We start from the raw sequence: 17,491 nt of genomic DNA, 5'->3' as shown, positions 1-17,491 counted from the left end.
TACATGCTTCAGTTTGCTTCATAAAGGTGGCGAGAGCCTCTTCTAGGGTAGGCTTCATATTTCCATATAACGGCTCATCTAAGAAGATAGAAGGGGAGTGGCCTTCGGTGTAGTAATTGTAACCCCCTTGACTAGGGTGGTAATCACTGTAGCTCTTGGTCCTTTGGATGCACATAATCCAAATCGTCATAAACATCTTCAGGTTCAGTTACTTGCATCCCACTGTGTTGGCCCATGAGTTCGAGAGTTCGAGCCAACTGCTGCTTTAATAGATCCATCTTATCTGGGGGTCGGCCTCTAGGTGTGTACCTCGCAAACATGGACATAACACCGGTTAGAACTCAAAGAGAGAACACAAACATAAAAATAAAAATAAAAATAAAAATAAAGTAAATAAAATCTAGACTAGTAATCTCAATTATTATCACGATATTAAGCTATAATGACACAAAATTGTCCCCGGCAACGGCGCCAAAAACTTGACTCGACTTATTTTAACACAAGTGATACCCGCAAGTGTACGAGGCTAGTGTAGCAATTAGCAAGCAAGAGTATCGTATCCCACAGAGACAAATTCGTATCAACTTAACTACCACGAACAAACGTTGACTACTAATCAGAGAATCAGGAAAGGTTTGGTTTTTTTTCTAACACTAATAAAAGCATACAATAAGCAAATAAACAAATAAAAACAAGTAAACACAGAGTGAAAAGATAATATGGAGAAAATTGTAGAACTCAAGGATCTGATGCACAACTCCAAGATCTTATCCAATCAAATTGTCTTACCTTTTGGTGTCTCTAGAATTACTAAGTCGACCACAATTATAGATTAAACCCCCTCCCGAGGTGAGAAACCTGCAGATTAGGTGCTAGGATTGAAGTCCCCTTCTAATCTTAAAACCCCTAACTCCCAAAAGCTCGATTAGGTCAAAGACCTCACTCAAAACCTCAACTCTCCCGAGTTTTATAGTATTAAAGTGTGAATTATTCTTATTTCCAGATTAATTATTTCATCTCCCGATTAATTTAATTAATCATACACAATCAAGTGGTGATCAAGCAATTGAAAGGAATAAACTCAAGAATAATCAAATAACTACAAGAGCAAGGCAAGAACAAAATTAATTGGATAAAAACTATGGAATTAGTGCAACTTCACCAAGAATTCTACAAGAAATGTTTAGCTACTCATGTTCTTCATAAAAACCATGTTTGAAACACAAGATTTAATGAAATACATGAAGAAAGGATTAAAATACTCCTGTGAGAATGAATCTATGGAATTGCAACTTCAATCTTCCGATTGGAAGTCTTCAATCTTCAATTCTCTCTCTCAAAGGTGTTCTTGGGAGTGTGTGTGAGTGTTGGAGGCGATAAGTGTTCAATAATGAAACCTAGACGTTCTTCCTTTTAATCCCCCATCAAAATTGCGTTTTTGGCATAAAAATACGCCAAAATAGCGTACCCGGCCGGGTGGAATTATAAAGAGTAAAATTCACCTGGCCGGGTGGTCATTTTTTACCACTTTCTGACTGTTTCCGCGCAGAACACCGTACCCGGCCGGGTGGTTAATTCACCCGGCCGCGTGAAATTTTCTAGAACGCGCAGTGTTCGTATAACGACCATAACTTCTTCTACCGAACTCCAATTGAAGCGTGCGAGATACCAACGCGAAGCTCTTTCGAGGACAAAGAGATTGATATGCATTAGGGCTGATTGGACTTCAAAATCTCCAGTTAATATTGTTTCAAACCAAGGCTGTTGCACATCCATATATTTTGTATCTTTTTCTACACATTTTTAACAAAATGGTCAAATACCAAAATAATAGAGAAGTAATCATAATCATATCCGATAATAGACGAAATGTGATCAAAACCATGCAAGATTACTTTCTAAAACCAAGCAAAATCCAAGTATGTCAGAAAGGTAAGATGTTTGAAATACTATTTTAAATATATATATTATTTATAAAATTTCAGCACCGGCTTATTTGGATTTCTAGTTCCGTCCTTAGATGATGAGAGATCAATCCAATGAGAAAGATCAATTCATACGTGAAAAAGATAATAAATTTTCTATTTTTGATCCATATGTAAGAAGAGATTAAATTTTCTTTTTGTCATATCCATATGAGAGTGCGAAACATGCTTGTTTAACCAATTAATATGCGAGAAGTGCGAAATAATTTTTTATTTGTAATTCATAAGAAAAGAATAAATTGAAATTTTAAGTATGGAGAGAAGTGTGGATCATCAAAGTTTTCATATTAAAATTTTAAGTATGCAGTGTGGATCATCAAAGTTTCATTTGTGATTCATACGAGAAAAACACTTTTGGACTTTAGTCTTATGTTGTTTATATTGATTCATTTGTGATTCATACTAGAGAAACACTTTTGGACTTTAGTCTGGTATTGTTTATATTGATTTGTTTGACATATTTGATACAGTATATTATAAAACACATAAATCACTCACTTAATGCATCTTGATCCGTGAGAATACTCAAACACATGCATACGATAACGAAGTCGTAGAATGTACAGAAGCATAACAAAAAAGGGTTTTTATTACCAAAACATAGAAGCAAAGTCAGATACATATATATGAGTAAGTAACTAGGTTGTAAAAGTGACATCTCACAACAAGAGAAGCCTGCAAAACTAGGACTTGGAAAAACTAAAAACCAATCCCTTCTTCAAAACCTGAAGAAGAAGAGATCATCATGGCAGGCTCAAAAACCACATTGCCGCCACGGCCAAAGCCCACACAAACAGGTGCACAAACGCCACAAAGCAACCGCAAAACAACTCTAAACAAAGACACAAGATGCAATAAACCCTAGTCAGATCCACAGCTGCAAGCTTCCATCCGAGCAACATGGCCCAACCACCACTGCTCGGGCAGAAACCTAAAAAAGTTCGTCCAAAAAGATCCAGCACTTGACAAGCCCAGCTACCAGCATCGGCCACAAAACAGAAGCCTCTTTCCATTACTCAGAAGAGAGGACTTTAAAAACAGCATGAGAAGCTGCAAAAAGTGTGGCCGCAACTTTTGCTGGAAAAAAAAAAGAGACGCTTGCCTGGACCCGTAGACAACGAATCATGATGGACCCAAAAACCTTCTAATAATACCTTTTGCTAGATAGAAAATGTTGTAAAATCAAGAAATTCGATTCATGATTTTTCTGCATCTTAAGAAAGTGTCACACCTCCACATCTGCTCAAGAAGCAAATTAATAGCAGCAGAGCTGATTCCATGGCAAAGCTGAATGTTGAGTCCCACCAGAGTCGTGCCGAGCATTTTCAAGAATGGAAAACTCTTGTCTGACACCAACGAACAGCCCGCAAGGGAGAGCACCTGCAAGCTCAGCTGCCCGGCCCCAGACAAGAGGGCAACACCCGAATTCGTTACCCTGCAGCCAGAGACATCAAGCTCACGCAGAACTGAGCAGTTCGCTGCGATTGACATCAAACTCACATCAGTGATGCCGCTGACTCTTTCAAGATTCACAACCTCCAGAGTTTCCCCGTGAAGGCTAGCGATCCTTGCAACCAGGCTGTCAGTTAGGTTTACACATCCGCTCAGATTAACCTTAACCAGACCAGCCTCCTGCCTCTGACTGAGAGGGAGGAGACCGGCATCAGTTACTCCTTCAAGGCCAATAAGATCCACGTGTGTTAGTTTAGGGCACAGCCGAACCAACACGTTCATACCAGAATCACCGAACCCTGGGCAGTTATGGATAGCCAACGATCTCAGAGACGTGCAAAGAGAACTCAATGGGAATGCAAAGTTCAAGTCTTTGAGCCCTAAGCAATTGGACAGAGCAAGTGCCTTCAATTTCCCCCCACAGCTAGCAAGGATGCCGAAAACCCCAAACTGAGTAATCCTATGAGTCTCGTCGAGCTTAATGCTCTCAAGCGATGAAGCAACTCTGGAAAATGACACAACCCCATTGTCAGACACAAGAGCACATCTCCGGAGGCAAAACACCTTCAGACCCGGGCTGCCATTACCAATAGCATCAAGACCCGCATCAGTAACTCCTTGGCACGAAATAATCGATAAACATTTCAGATTTTTCAAACCTTGACCCTTACCCATCACCCAGAAGCCCCTCTCACTCACATTGTGGAGGCCAACAAGAGAAAGATCAGTCATTGCACTCCCATAGTGGCCAATTACAGCAAGAGACACGTCACTGATGTTGAGTCCCTGAAGATTACCTTTGGTTAGGATGTGTCCAGCTGCAGAAAACAGACCAGCAATCCCCTGGTCACCAACAAGGGAGCAATTTTTAACCATGATCGACTCTAGGTTGGGGCAGTAACGGCCCAAAGCTTTCAAGCTCTCATCACCAATGTTTGAGCAAGACTCTAGTTTAACTGATCTTAGATTGGGGCAGTTCATGGCAACTGCGATCACGGCCTTATCAGTGATACCCGGACAATGGGAGAGGTCTAGCTTCTGGAGAGAACGGCAACCAGTTGCAATTGCAGACAACCCTTCATCACGAACAGAGGATGTGTTCCACAGAGAAAGAACCCCCAAAGAAGGGCAACCACGCGACACAGCATTCAATCCAATGTCTGTCAACCTACGAGTGCTAGCATTTCCTCGGATGGATAGCTTTCCCAAACCTCCACGGCTTGCAGTTCCAACAGAAATCGCAGCCAGTCTCACATCCGAGGCCTTCTTCCCTTCCAAACACCTCGATAGATAACCCTGAGGGTCAGCGTCAACACATTCCTCATCATTCAGATCAACAGATTCAACCTTCTCTTTAGGCTTGGCAGATTCATCAGCCTTCTTACAATCAGATACAATCTCAGGCTCCATGGTCTGAGCAACAGAGCTGCATATCTCATCTGCACAGATGCTGCTCAAAAGCATGAGCCAACGCTTGGATACAGAGGCACACGCGCTCCTCTCTTCGCCTCCAAGACGTCTGAAGATCTCAAACAGGCACTCATCAGGAAGAACTTCGATAGAAGGTTGCTCCTTCGGATATTCACTAACAACAAAGGGAGCATTGACACGAGATCTCTTGGATGGAGGAAAATAGACATCGACATGACTCCCAAGAGACAAAAAGGGTCTTGATTCTTTTGGTTTTTGGAACATAAACCCAATATCACCTGAAACCACAGATTTAGGCAACCGTGTCATAAAATGTTCGCAAGAACTTGAGGTTTTCATCATCTCAGTGATCAAAACTGAGTGTTTCATCTCACCCTCAACCAAATTATTAGCATATTCAATAAATCAACCACATAGTAAGTTTGCAGTCAATCATAGGAGATTGCTAAAGTACAATTTGCATTTACATCTCAAGTTTTATGTGCAAGAAACAACATTTAAACTCCCCCCTTATATGGATGAGCTTCAGATACTAGCACCAATCTTAAAATTACAAACACAAGCATAATAGACTAGAAATTAAATTCAATCAATGGACTAAATATCTTCGTACAGCTAACAAAATAGGAAGATTCAACAAAAGTTACTATAAAACAGCACCAAACACAACCTAAAGATATAAGCTAGGCAAAGATTCAATTTTTATTCTTCACGACACACAAAACAAAACCATAATACTATAAGCTCAAGACTCACAAAAGCTGAGAATCCATACCACTAAAATCAAAAACTTTAGACATGGGAATGTTGAGAATGCTCCAAAGAAGTCAAATTGAAGCCCAAAACCGATCAGATCAATCAACAAAAAGAAAATCAGCAGAGCCCCAATCAACACTGAATGCATCAGAGGGGGGGAAATCATTCAAAATCGTCAAGAAACCCTTTTCATAGGGCAAAAATGAGTAGAGAGAATGAGATAAGAGATTGGTGGAAATGGGAAATGCAGATGCATGAGTTAATGTTAATGCATTGTGCATTTCGTATATTAAAAACACATAAACTGTGTGGGTGTGACGCATATCTTTTGTTGTGAATATGTGTGGGCCCGCTTTCTCTCTCTTCTTTAAATAATAAAGGGATATAGGATTAAGATTACATACAAATGCAGTGTACCAAATTTCTCGTTATGTTCAATGTTTCTTCTATTCATTCATTTCATTATTTTTAAAATTTTGCAAGATCGCCAAATCCATTAAAATTTTTGAAATAGAACAGCTTTCTTTATTTTATGAAATCCTATTTATTTATTTCGTTTGTTACACAATACACAGCAGGCTAGTGGTTTCCCCGAAAGTTTTGTATTACATATTATCGTTTATTTAATTTTAATTTTATTATTTTGACAAAGTAGTTAAATCCACGTAAAATTTATACTAAATCTACCATTATTTTATACATGGTATGAAACTCAAATAAATAGTCGTATAATTGAACAAATACTTTACACCTTAAATTTCTTTTTAAATCAGGGTTCTCACACCTTATGAATTATTGATACTTTGAATTAGGGAATTTAGATTCAAGCTAAAAGAGTTCTTATTTATTTATTTTTTTGTTGGTGGAAACGAACAATAACATAATTGAAGAATTGATCTAAGCACTCAATACAATAAAAGGAAATAATAAAGGAGACAAAGAAAGCCTAACCACAACATCATAATATTCAATGAGTAATAACAATATTATATGCATATTGATATATAGCTCTTGGTTTGGATAAAAACACGTGGATTCCTCATTTATCTACACTCCATCTTCTTGGATTAAACATCTCATAGTATTACTTGATACAAATTTCAAAAAATATACTGTAGTAAAGAAAATAAATGAAAAGTATTACTAGAATTTGAATTCCACATTTTTATATACTAGCATTATAATAAATTTGAGTGAGCCAAATTAGTGTAAATTGTGATTAATTTTAAAATAAAAAGTAAAATGATGCATTTAATTAATAATGTGTATTTCAAAATGATTATATATGGAATGTGATATTTAATGGCAGACAGTGAGTATTATTTTTCATATTTATATTGTTTCCCTCCAGTTATTATATTTATTTTCTTTACTAATTAATCAGACTTAGATGATTTTTTTTACCAATCTGGTTATAGATGCATGCTACTAAAGAATCTCCATCGTAAATTAGTAAAAAAATCTGAATATATATTGAAATCTTGATTGTTCATTCCACCGTCTGTTGGCAAATTAATTAAGTTGAATATACCAAATAAGACTGCACAAACTACGGTCATGTGGGGAAAAGGTTAATAATGCAATCCTACTTTGGCAATTAATATTTTTAATAATGCCATAATATGAAACGAATCTCAATCTATAATTGAATAAAGATTTCAAATTGCATTGTTGTTATGAATGTGGCCTATGTTTATAAATCTCAATGTATAATCGAACAAACATAATCCCCACGAAATCTCATACTAGTATTCCTTTATTGGTTTGGTTGAATAGAAAACAATAAACTGATATCCAACTTATCTTCTAGGTGAATATTAGATAAAAAGATCTCAACCACACACACACACACAAAGCAACATCAAACAAGAGCATAAACTAGAGAGGAGAGGTTGTGTTTTTAAAGTGAATATCAATAACATGGGAAAAGAAAACAAGCTAATTACAAACTTATGGCAAAGTTGGGAGCTTTATAGACCAAAGAGGAAACAACTTATGTTTTATAGCTTTGGATAACACACAGACACATATTAATACCATCTCAATTGGCACTAGTCATCAATCATAAAGCCCTTCTTGCTCCCAAACGTCAACTAGGAAATCAACCATTTCCTGTTCCATTTCAACCACCATAACTATTTCACACAAACAAGAATCATGCAACCAACTTCACTCTCTAGAATAGAAAACTAACCGGCAATGGGATGGGTTGGGGGAATGGCTTGTTGGTCCCCAGCAAACTCTCATACGTAGCGTTGAAACTGCACAATCAACGCATTCATATACTTTAACCGTCTCTGTTTTTCAAGCCAGCAAACACAACTAGTTACCTCAATTTAGGCTCTTGCGCTTGTCCTGGTTCCTGGGGTCCTTTGTTTCCTACCCACTGCTGCCTCGTTTGATTCCACAGAAGAAGTCCTTCAAAAGATAAGCCAGAGAATGAAAAAAAAAACTAGGCAGCAAACGAGCACAATACACCATCACCAAAACTATTTCACGTATAAAACCAAGTCCAAATATAACTCAATTACTCAATGCAGATAATGGAAATGTGACTAATCACTTTGGAATCGAAGAGCTTGTTGTTCATACAGCCAACTCTTGTTATAAACACTTCATAAACTTAAGCATAGCATGAAGCACGAATGTGATGACTCAAGGGCAAAACGGTGTAAAAGAACTTGCCATGATTTACGAATTCGGAGGAGCTGCTTGTGCCACCAGTGCTACTGTTAGTATCTAGTGTTTGGTTTGAAGTGCTGATTGACGAGACACTTCTATAAGATGGAAAGGCACTATTATCCATATCACCCGAACTGGGGCTCCAAAAGTCCTCTGTTAAACTATGTTTCTTCACGCGCTGGCCTTGAATCTTGAGCCCCTTAGATGGCTCATCCACAGAAATTACAAGTGGTGGCTTGGTACAACATCCAAGACAACCTCTGCTCTGTTACAAATTAGGTTTGTCACCATACATATGATTAGTGTATCAGCAGAAACTATCAAGAACTAAGACAAAAAAAACTAGTAGATTTTTCCAACACATAGCAGCCAAAAATTGGATTTCGTGCACCTGTACTCCCCTTGGCAAAAACTAAATAACATAAGTAAATCTTGGAATGCGTATTGATTCATATTTGTGTTTTGGGTCATGAATATTATACACGGGCCATAGCATTATTCTCCATATTTGAGAAAGTGAATTTGCAATGCAGACAAATATTGAAAATTTAAATGAGAGAAATGTAAATGAAGTGAACTACATAGTTGGAGGCCGTCAACGAAAGCAATGTTTGGCTCAATAAAACATTTAAGAGAATAATTCCAGAAAAACAACAATAACATGCTCAGCACAATTTTTAACACTAGTATATCTCAGAATTTAGAATTTAGCATGACAGTATCCTTCAGTAGCATTAGGCATGAGTGACTAAAAAGTGAAAAAAATATATGAACATGACAAATAATCCAACAATCTAGCACTGTAGCACACGACACTGGTGGCAATTAATCATGTACCCAAGGTACAAGATGTAAAACAGTCATTAATCTCGATTATAGGAAAGGTTAAACAAAATGTTCAAGGAAAAAGTTCACTCACGGGATTGAACTAAAACTAAGCAATCCAATTTAACCAATCAAAGCAAATTATCACAATAAAATGTTAAACACTCAATGCACCCTCTTACAAGGAAAAATTCTCTATACTTATTCTTCAATTTTTCCATAATCAGTCTGAAGAATGCTTCAAAGTACTTCCTATAAAACCACGAGAGAGAAAGAAGAGGCCTTTCGGCACAAGTTTTTATCTCTACAAGCAAGCACCCATCATACATAATTGCCAACGTTTTCTAATCACACTCGATCCCATTCACAAATGCCTTCTCATGGATAGATAATGGAAAACAATCGAGAGACTTCCATGTAGTACTAAACCAAACTATCCTTCAACCTAGCAAAGCATGATGCAAAAGAAAGAGACAAGCCAAAACTTTCTGTTGGCACACACTATTGTTGCTTGCTTAATAGAGAAGCAAAAGTAAGATTCCATACCACAAAAGGAACAACAGAAGTAACACATTAAATTATTAACTGAAATAGTAAACCCAAAACTCTCAAGAAAAAAGTGCCTACAGTTCTTATTCGAAAAATCTATTTATTCCTCATGCTGGCCCTATATTCCAGAAAAAGGCAAACTCCACAGACAGAAATAAACACACCCAATCTTGAGCAATTTAACTCATTTTTTAGCTTCAAAAAAATATCCCCATTTTTCATCTGCCCACCAAAATTAAACTCAAGAGGAACATGAATAACCAGCTAAATAAACCAATCCTTCCCTCAAAAATCATACATTTCACGATTTTCTACTTGAACAAATTGATCCATTATTCAAGACCCCATACAAAAGCACCTCTCTCTCTCTCACTCTCTCTCACACACACACACAATCAAACAGGGAGGGAGAGCTGAAAGAACTGACCCCATGCATGCAATCAGCTGAGAAACCCAAGGAGAAATTGATCTACACCAATACTTCATCCAAAGGTGAAACTACTGCTACAATAAAAAAACCTTGGAAAAATCATTCCTTTCCAGAAGCCCAGATCTAAACATCCACCCAATTATAGAGCCCACTAATCTGTAATCCAAATCAAACAAAAAAAAATTGATCAATCAATCAAACATTACAATAGAGAATTGACAAAACCCCTAAGCAATTGACTGATTACCCTTTTGATCTGATCAATCAGCTACTTCATGGGTTGTTGGTTCTCAACTACAGTAGCAGAAAATGCGTCGCGAGTAGAGTGGAGAGAGAGACGTAGGCGCTTTGTGGTATGAGAGAGACGGAGGCATGGGCTGTATGCCCCCACTTGTGACTTGTCAGATGGAATTACTGAAATGCCCCTGTTAGGTTGACTCTTTAATTATTGAATACTTTGTTCCAATATAATTGCACTTTTAATAAAGTCTATACGGAGATATATTAGCTGTGGCCTGTGAATATAACACTATTTGTAACGCATAAATTAAAAATCCTAAGGGCGCGTCTGAGAGCCTTCAAATTACTTAATTGTTAGGGGTATGTGGCAAATGGGCTTTTCATGAATGGGTGGATAGAGTTATTAAATTTGGCTCAGCCCAAGTAAATATGACACCCCAATTTCTTGAGTTTGGTTGAATTGAAGTATACCTAAAAACAAATGTAGCATAACTAAACTGCGTCTTAAATCCCACTTCTCTTCTTTTTCTTCACAAACATGTTGAATAGGTGGATCAACTAGCGTCTCGATGCACATAGGAGGGTAGACTTCATCATCAGTTGGGAGAGAGGTCGCTACAGGCTGCTTGAGAGTCTCTTCTATCAACTCCTCCATTTTATCACATAATTCGGCCCATGTGAGATCTTGATCATCTTCAAATGCCTTATCTTTAAGAATCTTAAATCTGTCACTTCTTACATTTTAAAGATCGCTCAAGGCTTTTTCTAAGGCAAGTTCTTCTCCAAATGTGAAATCGGGATCATGTCGCCTTTTCTCGAGATCATATATTCTCCTCAGGAGCAGATCAATTAGATCAAATGAGAACTCATCATCTTCTTCTTGGCCGTAACTGTAGTCTGAGCTCAAATGGGCTTGTTGCACTCCACAGACATCACATTCAGATGTCTCCCACATCTCACACTTTCATATCTCTGGATGCCTACAAAAATAGAACATCTCTTCAAACTAGAACACAATCCAAATAGAAAATATCAAGCACAACACAATAATAACTATCAAAGCAAGTAAGAGGTTAAGTTGGCACGATGTCACCCCTTTACCGGAAACGAGAACCTCGACAACTCTGGGATTAATCCTAATAATCGTGTGTGTGGTAAGGAAAGTGTTCTAGCATAAAATACTAAAAGTGGGAGTCAAGCCATCCTTTACCCAACCGTTGAGAAACGGTCAACCTCTTTAGAACTTGACGGCCACTAACCACGCGTTTTCCACACAAGCTCCGTCTAAGATATAATCTCTGCACAAGAAAAACACAGATTGCGGGCATCCTGTGGAAAACAAAATAAAATACCAAAAAACTTAACTAAACTAAAAAAACCTATAAAACTAATAAAAGTAAAAAGAAAAACACACAAAGTTCTAACAACTAACGCCTCCCCGGCAATGGCGCCAAAAACTTGTTGTGAGTTTTAGGGTGCAATTTAAGTACACAAAACAAGTAATAATTCCCTAAAATTACTACTTCTGCAAGTATACAGACATGGAATGCAGTCTAAAGGGTGTCGAACCCACAGGGAGGAGATTAATTGCTAAAACTAGTAAACCTAACTAAAAATCAGTAAAATAGTTTAATTTTGAGTTTTTTGATGAAGAGGCGAGTGTAGACGAAATGAGAAGGAAAAAAACAAGGGAATCACGATAAAGAGGGAAGACTACTCCTAGCTTGTTTCGAGTTGCTTGTTCACATGAATCCTAAGTCTAATTACTTTCCAATATTTATCGGGATCGTGTTGATTTTACCCCTCACATAGCTAATCACTCATCGTGGAATTTTACACCTAGGATAAGCTTATCACGTCTCATGGGCTCTACTCACCAACCCCTCACTCCTACAGTCCCATAGTAAGCTCGGGATTGGCTTCTACGAACGTTCAACACACAAGATCCACCCCGGACTATCCCCTAATTAGTTTTAGTCTAGGGTTTCTTATCTATGTTAGCTCCCTACTCCAAGTTAAAGAGACATTGAAGATAAGGCCATTATCGGAGCAAGTTAGTTAGCAAAACCTAACACGGATTGAAATAAACACAGAGACAAGAACCAAAATACGGAAATTAATCAAAACACAAACATGGATTCATATTTACAAGCTTCCCTAACTAACTAGGAGTAATTCCTAAAATCTAGCCACTCATAGTGGGCAACAATACAAGAAAACAAGTAAATGCAACCATATGGGCAAGATTAGGGAAGAACTAGCCTCAAGCTTCTTCATCTTCCTCCTAAAAATGGACTACAAGCGTCTTTCTCTCTCTAAAAATCGCCTCCAGTCGCCAAGATGCATTGGAAGTCGTGCCCTAGCTATTTAAATAGTTAGGGCTGAAAAAACAGGCCCAGTAACAAACGCCTGGTCGGGCGATCTGCGCAGTGCAAAACGCCCGTTCGGGCATTTTTTCCGACTCTCGATCAGGTCGGGCGTTTTGAACGCCGGGTCGTGCATTTTGCACTGCATTGCGCAATTTTCGTAAAACAGCCATATCTTCTTCATCCGGACTCTGATAGAGGCGTGCGAGGTATCCACGCGAAGCTCTTTTTGAAGGTGAATGCAATGGTGGACTTGTAGAAGCATTTTAAATTAATCTTGAAGGGTTGATTACTGATCAGATTTGGACCTTTATTTTCTTCCTCATCTCTCGCTTATAGCTTGATCGGTAGTCCTACAATGTATCAAAATGAGTCCATTTTTCACCTAAAAATGTGTGTTAGAGACTTAGAGTAATACAATAAAGGACTACACTTTGATTCACATCAAGCTCCACTTTACTTTTCGCTCTTAGCTCACTCTATAGCTCATTTTTTTGATATTCTCTCTGCACACTTGGGATAATGGGTTGATCTTCTAGGGATTTTTGGGTGGTTTTCATTTTTTTTCAATTGTGTAACACCGTCTCGTGGAGGCGAAGATACAATTTAATTTCCGTTTTTGTTGTTTTACCCCGTGAACTCCATTATTTTCGAAGCTAGGCGCTGATTTCTTCCGTTTAGCACTTGACTCTGATATTATGGATATTTTCGTTTGTGTTTCATTTTACTTTGATGTGTTGATGTTTGGTTTTACTGTCTTAGATGTGTTTAACAATTGATCGGAGTTTGGATTTTGAATCGTCGACTTCGAGTTGGTTTTTTTGTGAATTTGAAGAGAGGGGGATGGAATTGATGGTGGTGATGTGTGATCTGGTTGAACTGTTTTGAATTGTGTTGGATTTTTTTGGAATTGAGTTGAGGTTGGTAGATCTGAATGTCTCTGTCTTGTTTCTACATGATTTTGGTGCCCTGTTTCGTTTAAGCTTGCGTAAGTTTTCTGAAGAAGATGAAGTTGGTTGTTAGTTAGGAATCAAATCTGCATTGTTGAGGTGTTTGCTTACTTTTTGCAGTTTTTTCTCTGTCACCGCAGTTAGTTAGAGAAAATGGTCCCCACTGGTTTCCACATGCTTTTTAGCCATTTTAGGAAATTCTCAACACGACCCAATAGTTGTAGTTGTTTAAGTTTCTCTAGTTAAATTCAAGTTCCTCAAGACATGCATGCATACATACGGTAGCTATTTCCTAGGTCTAGTAGATAAGTTAGATGATTTTTCATTCAGTCAAGCCTAGTAGTTAAAACTTAACCCATGTGTTGCGTGGCAGCAGCCAGCCCTTGTCCGAATCCTCTAAATACTTTCTAAGCTCCTCCATCTGTGGGATCGATCCTTACTTCCATATACTAGCCAATAGTATCATGTGTTAATGTTTTGAAGTGGTTTTAGAGTGCACCCAACCGCATTCTAGATAGGTTTATGATCTCCTAGACCCTGAGGTTTAGTAAATCCCCTGGCCTGTTGATTTATATCTGTTTTAAACTTTAGTGTGTGTGAACTAGTGCTCAAACAATACAACGAACTAACCTCGTCACTTCATATGGCACGAGAATTAACACAAAATTGGTAAAGTAAGAGATATGAGAATGTTTGGAATTAAAATAAATAAACTTGATTTTTGTAATATAATTATCTAAATATGATGCAAATATCTAGATATTATAGAATTATCTAGAATTAAGTATGAGAATATCAAGATATTTTAGTAGAAATATCTAGATATTTTTAGTAGAATTAGTAAAATATCTATATTTTTATGGAGAAAAATCTGGATATAAAATATTAAAGAATCTAGTAGAGTATTATAGAGTATGAAATGAATGCCTATAAATATGGTATAGTTGTATCTAGGCCTGTCAAAATGGATATCGGGTATTGGATACCCGATATCCAAACCCGAAAAAGTCGGGTAATTGGATACCCAAAACCCGATTTTTCGGGTATCGGATCGGGATCGGGTTGTGAGAATTTTGGATGATCGGGTATCAGGTATCGGGTTACCTGATACCCGATCGGACCCGATACCCGATCGGGTATACCCGAATATCCGATTTGTTTTTAAAATTAATAAAAAATACATAATTTTATAATTAAATGTAATTTAATTTCTTAATTATATGTGGATGGATGAAAGTTGTAATTTTTATTTAATTTCTTAATTTAATTTTTTATTTTGGATGGATGAAAAATGAAAATACAATTTAATTTCTTAATTATATGTGGATGGATGAAAGATATCAATATGTAATTTAATTTCTTACATGTGGATGGATGAAAAATGTTAATATGTAATTTAATTTCTTAATGCAATTTAACTTGGGAATTTTGTATTTCTCAAGGTTTGTAATTATTTTCTCTAAAATTCGATCTATTACACGAATTTTGTATTTCTAAAAATTTGTAGTGATTTTCTCTTAAATTGAAACTACTACAACAATTTTGTAAATCTAAAAGTTTGTAGCTATTTTTCCTTGAATACTACTTCAACTTTGTATTAAATTCGAACTAAATAGTAGTATTAAATAAACTCTAAAAATTGTAGTAGTTAATTTTCTAAAAAATCAAAAATCAAAATCATAATCGGGACTGGATACCTGAGTCGGGTATTTGGGTATCCGAAATCAAATTCGGATCGGGTATCGGGTATTGAATTATGGAAATTTCGGGATCGGGTACCCAAAAATTTCGGATCGGGTATCCGCGGGTACCCGATTTGACAGGCCTAGTTGTATCATTTTCCAAAAGTTGAGAAAGTTTGATAAATAAAAGAGATTCTTAGTTTCCCACATCACCAACCTCTATTGTTAGTCAAGAGCTAGACCCATGAAGCCCTCACTCTCGAGTGTGTGTGTGAAAGCTGAATAAAAAGCAGATTGTTTCTTCGCCCTCCGAGAGGACGGTGTTACACTGACTTTCGCCGAAGATGAACCCCTTAGAAACCCTAAACTACCCTAGAATTCCCATTTTACCAAGTGTGTGTGTGAGCTAAGAGCAAAAATCCTCCCTGGCGTGTGATGCATGCTCCTTTATTTATAAGCGTTGAAGTGGGTCCAACGAGGTATGAATAGTCTTTGTTGCCCTCAGCTATTGACTTCCTTCTTCTAGCCATTATTTTCCCTTCAGTTCTGCTCACTTTCCTTCATTTTCCTTTGCTAGTCCATTGTCTCCAGCTCTTCCTGGATCTAGCGTCTCCTTCACACACCTGGCTTAAAAATTGCGTTAGACCCAGCAAAATAAAGTGTTTTCTCACCACATAATCGATGCATGAAATTAGCCTTATCAACCCACATTATTATTAGTGTTTTAATGATGGTATAAGTTGTAAATAACTTGATGTATAAGGGTAATAAATTGAGATAACTTTCTAGATGAGCAGCCCACTGATGGGCAGCCCGTTCACAGGAGGGTAGATATATTAGCAGATGAGTAGCTCACTTATGGGCAACCCGTTCACAAGGTGGATATAATAGCAAATGAGCAGCCCGGTCGTTATATATTAGCAGATGAGTAGTCTGGTCAACGACCGGAAAGAGTAGATTGACAGTCCATGACTGGAGTAATGGTTAATGGGCTGTCCGATCATGGAGCGGGAGGTGTGCAACCCGGAGTTGTATCGGGAGAAGGTGTATATCTGATGTTAGAAGTGGTAGTAACGTTCCTATTTTTACTCGAATAAATATGTCTTGCATTAAAACTTCAATAAATGAGTAGTTTGATTACAAATTTAGTCTATTGTTTCTTAACTTACTTTTGCTTGATACTTTCCATTTCGACCATGTTCACGTACGAAGGGGTTGCAATGATTGCTATTGTTATATCAGAGATGGGTTTCACGACCCACGATTGTTTTCTGCACACTAAGGCGAGACACGCATTTGAGTCGAACAATAATATGTGCAAACGAGTCCTTGTGGGTTTTTATAGAAACAATGTTGTCAATATTAAAACTTGCATCTTAGTGTTTGTTTGGTTAGAACTATCTCATATTCTGAGCTTGTCCCTTCACAAACATGAGGAGAATCGAGAATAGCAGAAACTCGAGCGAGAAACTTGACCTAATCCAACGATCGCGTATTATATTTGAAACTAGTGCAACCTTGAGCAGGATGTCAAGGTGTCTATCCTGAACTTTGCTAGCTCCCATAAAATGATCCCAAAACTATATAAATCTCAGAAAAACTGAACCAATTAGTGAGGAAAAACATAGTTTTCATTTTTTCACAACTAGGGGTAGATGATAAACTCACTTCTTGTCGGATAAAACATACCAACAATTGATAAAATAATATAATTTGTTGCTATATCGTGGCTGTTATTAGGCTGGAAAAGCGTTTGTGGCTGTGCTGACTGGGCAGCGTGGTTGTTCCGCTTTATAGTAGACACTCTAAATTGCAAGGGCAGTTCGGTCAAAACCAATTCTTCCCTCATCGCCAAACCCTATCTTTCAATCCCTCTCCAAATATCTCATTTGGCTTCCGCATATTTTAACATTTTTCTCTGCAGAAATCGTAATTCTAACCGTAACATCTCTCAACTCAACCGCGCATCCCTGATTCGGTTCATCCAGGTTTATACAGACCCTAATTTTTCAGCATATGTCTCTTCAAGTGTGTGTTTCGAGCTATGTATGGATATATTTTCTCTATAATTCGCGTATATTATATGTTTGTTAAACTGTTCAGCCGTTTGAGGCCTTTGTTTGGAGTAAGATTTATGACAGAG

General features: G+C 37.5%; 2 protein-coding genes across 6 annotated transcripts; both read right to left on the bottom strand.

Annotated features, from left to right (window-relative positions):
- Positions 1-2,556: 2,556 nt before the first annotated feature.
- LOC125215642 (EIN3-binding F-box protein 1-like) lies at positions 2,557-5,889 on the bottom strand. The gene is made up of 2 exons (XM_048117124.1): positions 5,644-5,889; positions 2,557-5,146 (listed from the first exon to the last, which is right to left on the bottom strand). The coding sequence occupies exons 1-2, from the start codon at positions 5,666-5,668 to the stop codon at positions 3,168-3,170; spliced, it is 2,004 nt and encodes a 667-aa protein (XP_047973081.1). The 5' UTR covers positions 5,669-5,889; the 3' UTR covers positions 2,557-3,167.
- Positions 5,890-7,503: 1,614 nt separating this feature from the next.
- Positions 7,504-10,509, bottom strand: LOC125216965. 5 transcript variants are annotated; one of them, XM_048118758.1, is made up of 6 exons: positions 10,358-10,509; positions 10,200-10,266; positions 8,310-8,571; positions 7,955-8,042; positions 7,819-7,885; positions 7,504-7,736 (listed from the first exon to the last, which is right to left on the bottom strand). In XM_048118758.1, exons 2-6 carry the CDS (start codon positions 10,239-10,241, stop codon positions 7,683-7,685), a joined length of 513 nt encoding a protein of 170 aa, XP_047974715.1. In that variant the 5' UTR covers positions 10,242-10,266; positions 10,358-10,509; the 3' UTR covers positions 7,504-7,682. The 5 variants fall into 5 exon arrangements, with proteins under 5 accessions (XP_047974715.1, XP_047974717.1, XP_047974716.1 ...); XM_048118760.1 differs by having other exon boundaries at positions 8,310-8,566; XM_048118759.1 differs by having other exon boundaries at positions 10,108-10,266; positions 10,358-10,458.
- Positions 10,510-17,491: the final 6,982 nt, after the last annotated feature.

The sequence above is a fragment of the Salvia hispanica genome, chromosome 3 (assembly GCF_023119035.1).
Source record: "Salvia hispanica cultivar TCC Black 2014 chromosome 3, UniMelb_Shisp_WGS_1.0, whole genome shotgun sequence".
Taxonomy (NCBI): domain Eukaryota; kingdom Viridiplantae; phylum Streptophyta; class Magnoliopsida; order Lamiales; family Lamiaceae; genus Salvia; species Salvia hispanica.
The sequence above is the reverse complement of the archived record's forward strand: the minus strand, read 5'-3'. Positions and strand labels throughout refer to the sequence as shown.

What these genes read in the sequence shown, in the direction of transcription:
- LOC125215642 (XM_048117124.1), bottom strand. Translation starts at nt 5,668, where the DNA reads ATGTCTAAAGTTTTTGATTTTAGTG. An exon ending in TAAAGTTTTTGATTTTAGTG is followed by an intron (nt 5,147 to 5,643) that starts GTATGGATTCTC and finishes CTGTGGTTTCAG; the next exon opens with GTGATATTGGGTTTATGTTC.
- LOC125216965 (XM_048118756.1), bottom strand. Translation starts at nt 9,460, where the DNA reads ATGTATGATGGGTGCTTGCTTGTAGAGATAAAAACTTGTGCCGAAAGG. An exon ending in AGTATAGAGAATTTTTCCTT is followed by an intron (nt 8,572 to 9,313) that starts GTAAGAGGGTGC and finishes AATTTGTAACAG; the next exon opens with AGCAGAGGTTGTCTTGGATG. An exon ending in GCGCAAGAGCCTAAATTGAG is followed by an intron (nt 7,886 to 7,954) that starts GTAACTAGTTGT and finishes TTGATTGTGCAG; the next exon opens with TTTCAACGCTACGTATGAGA.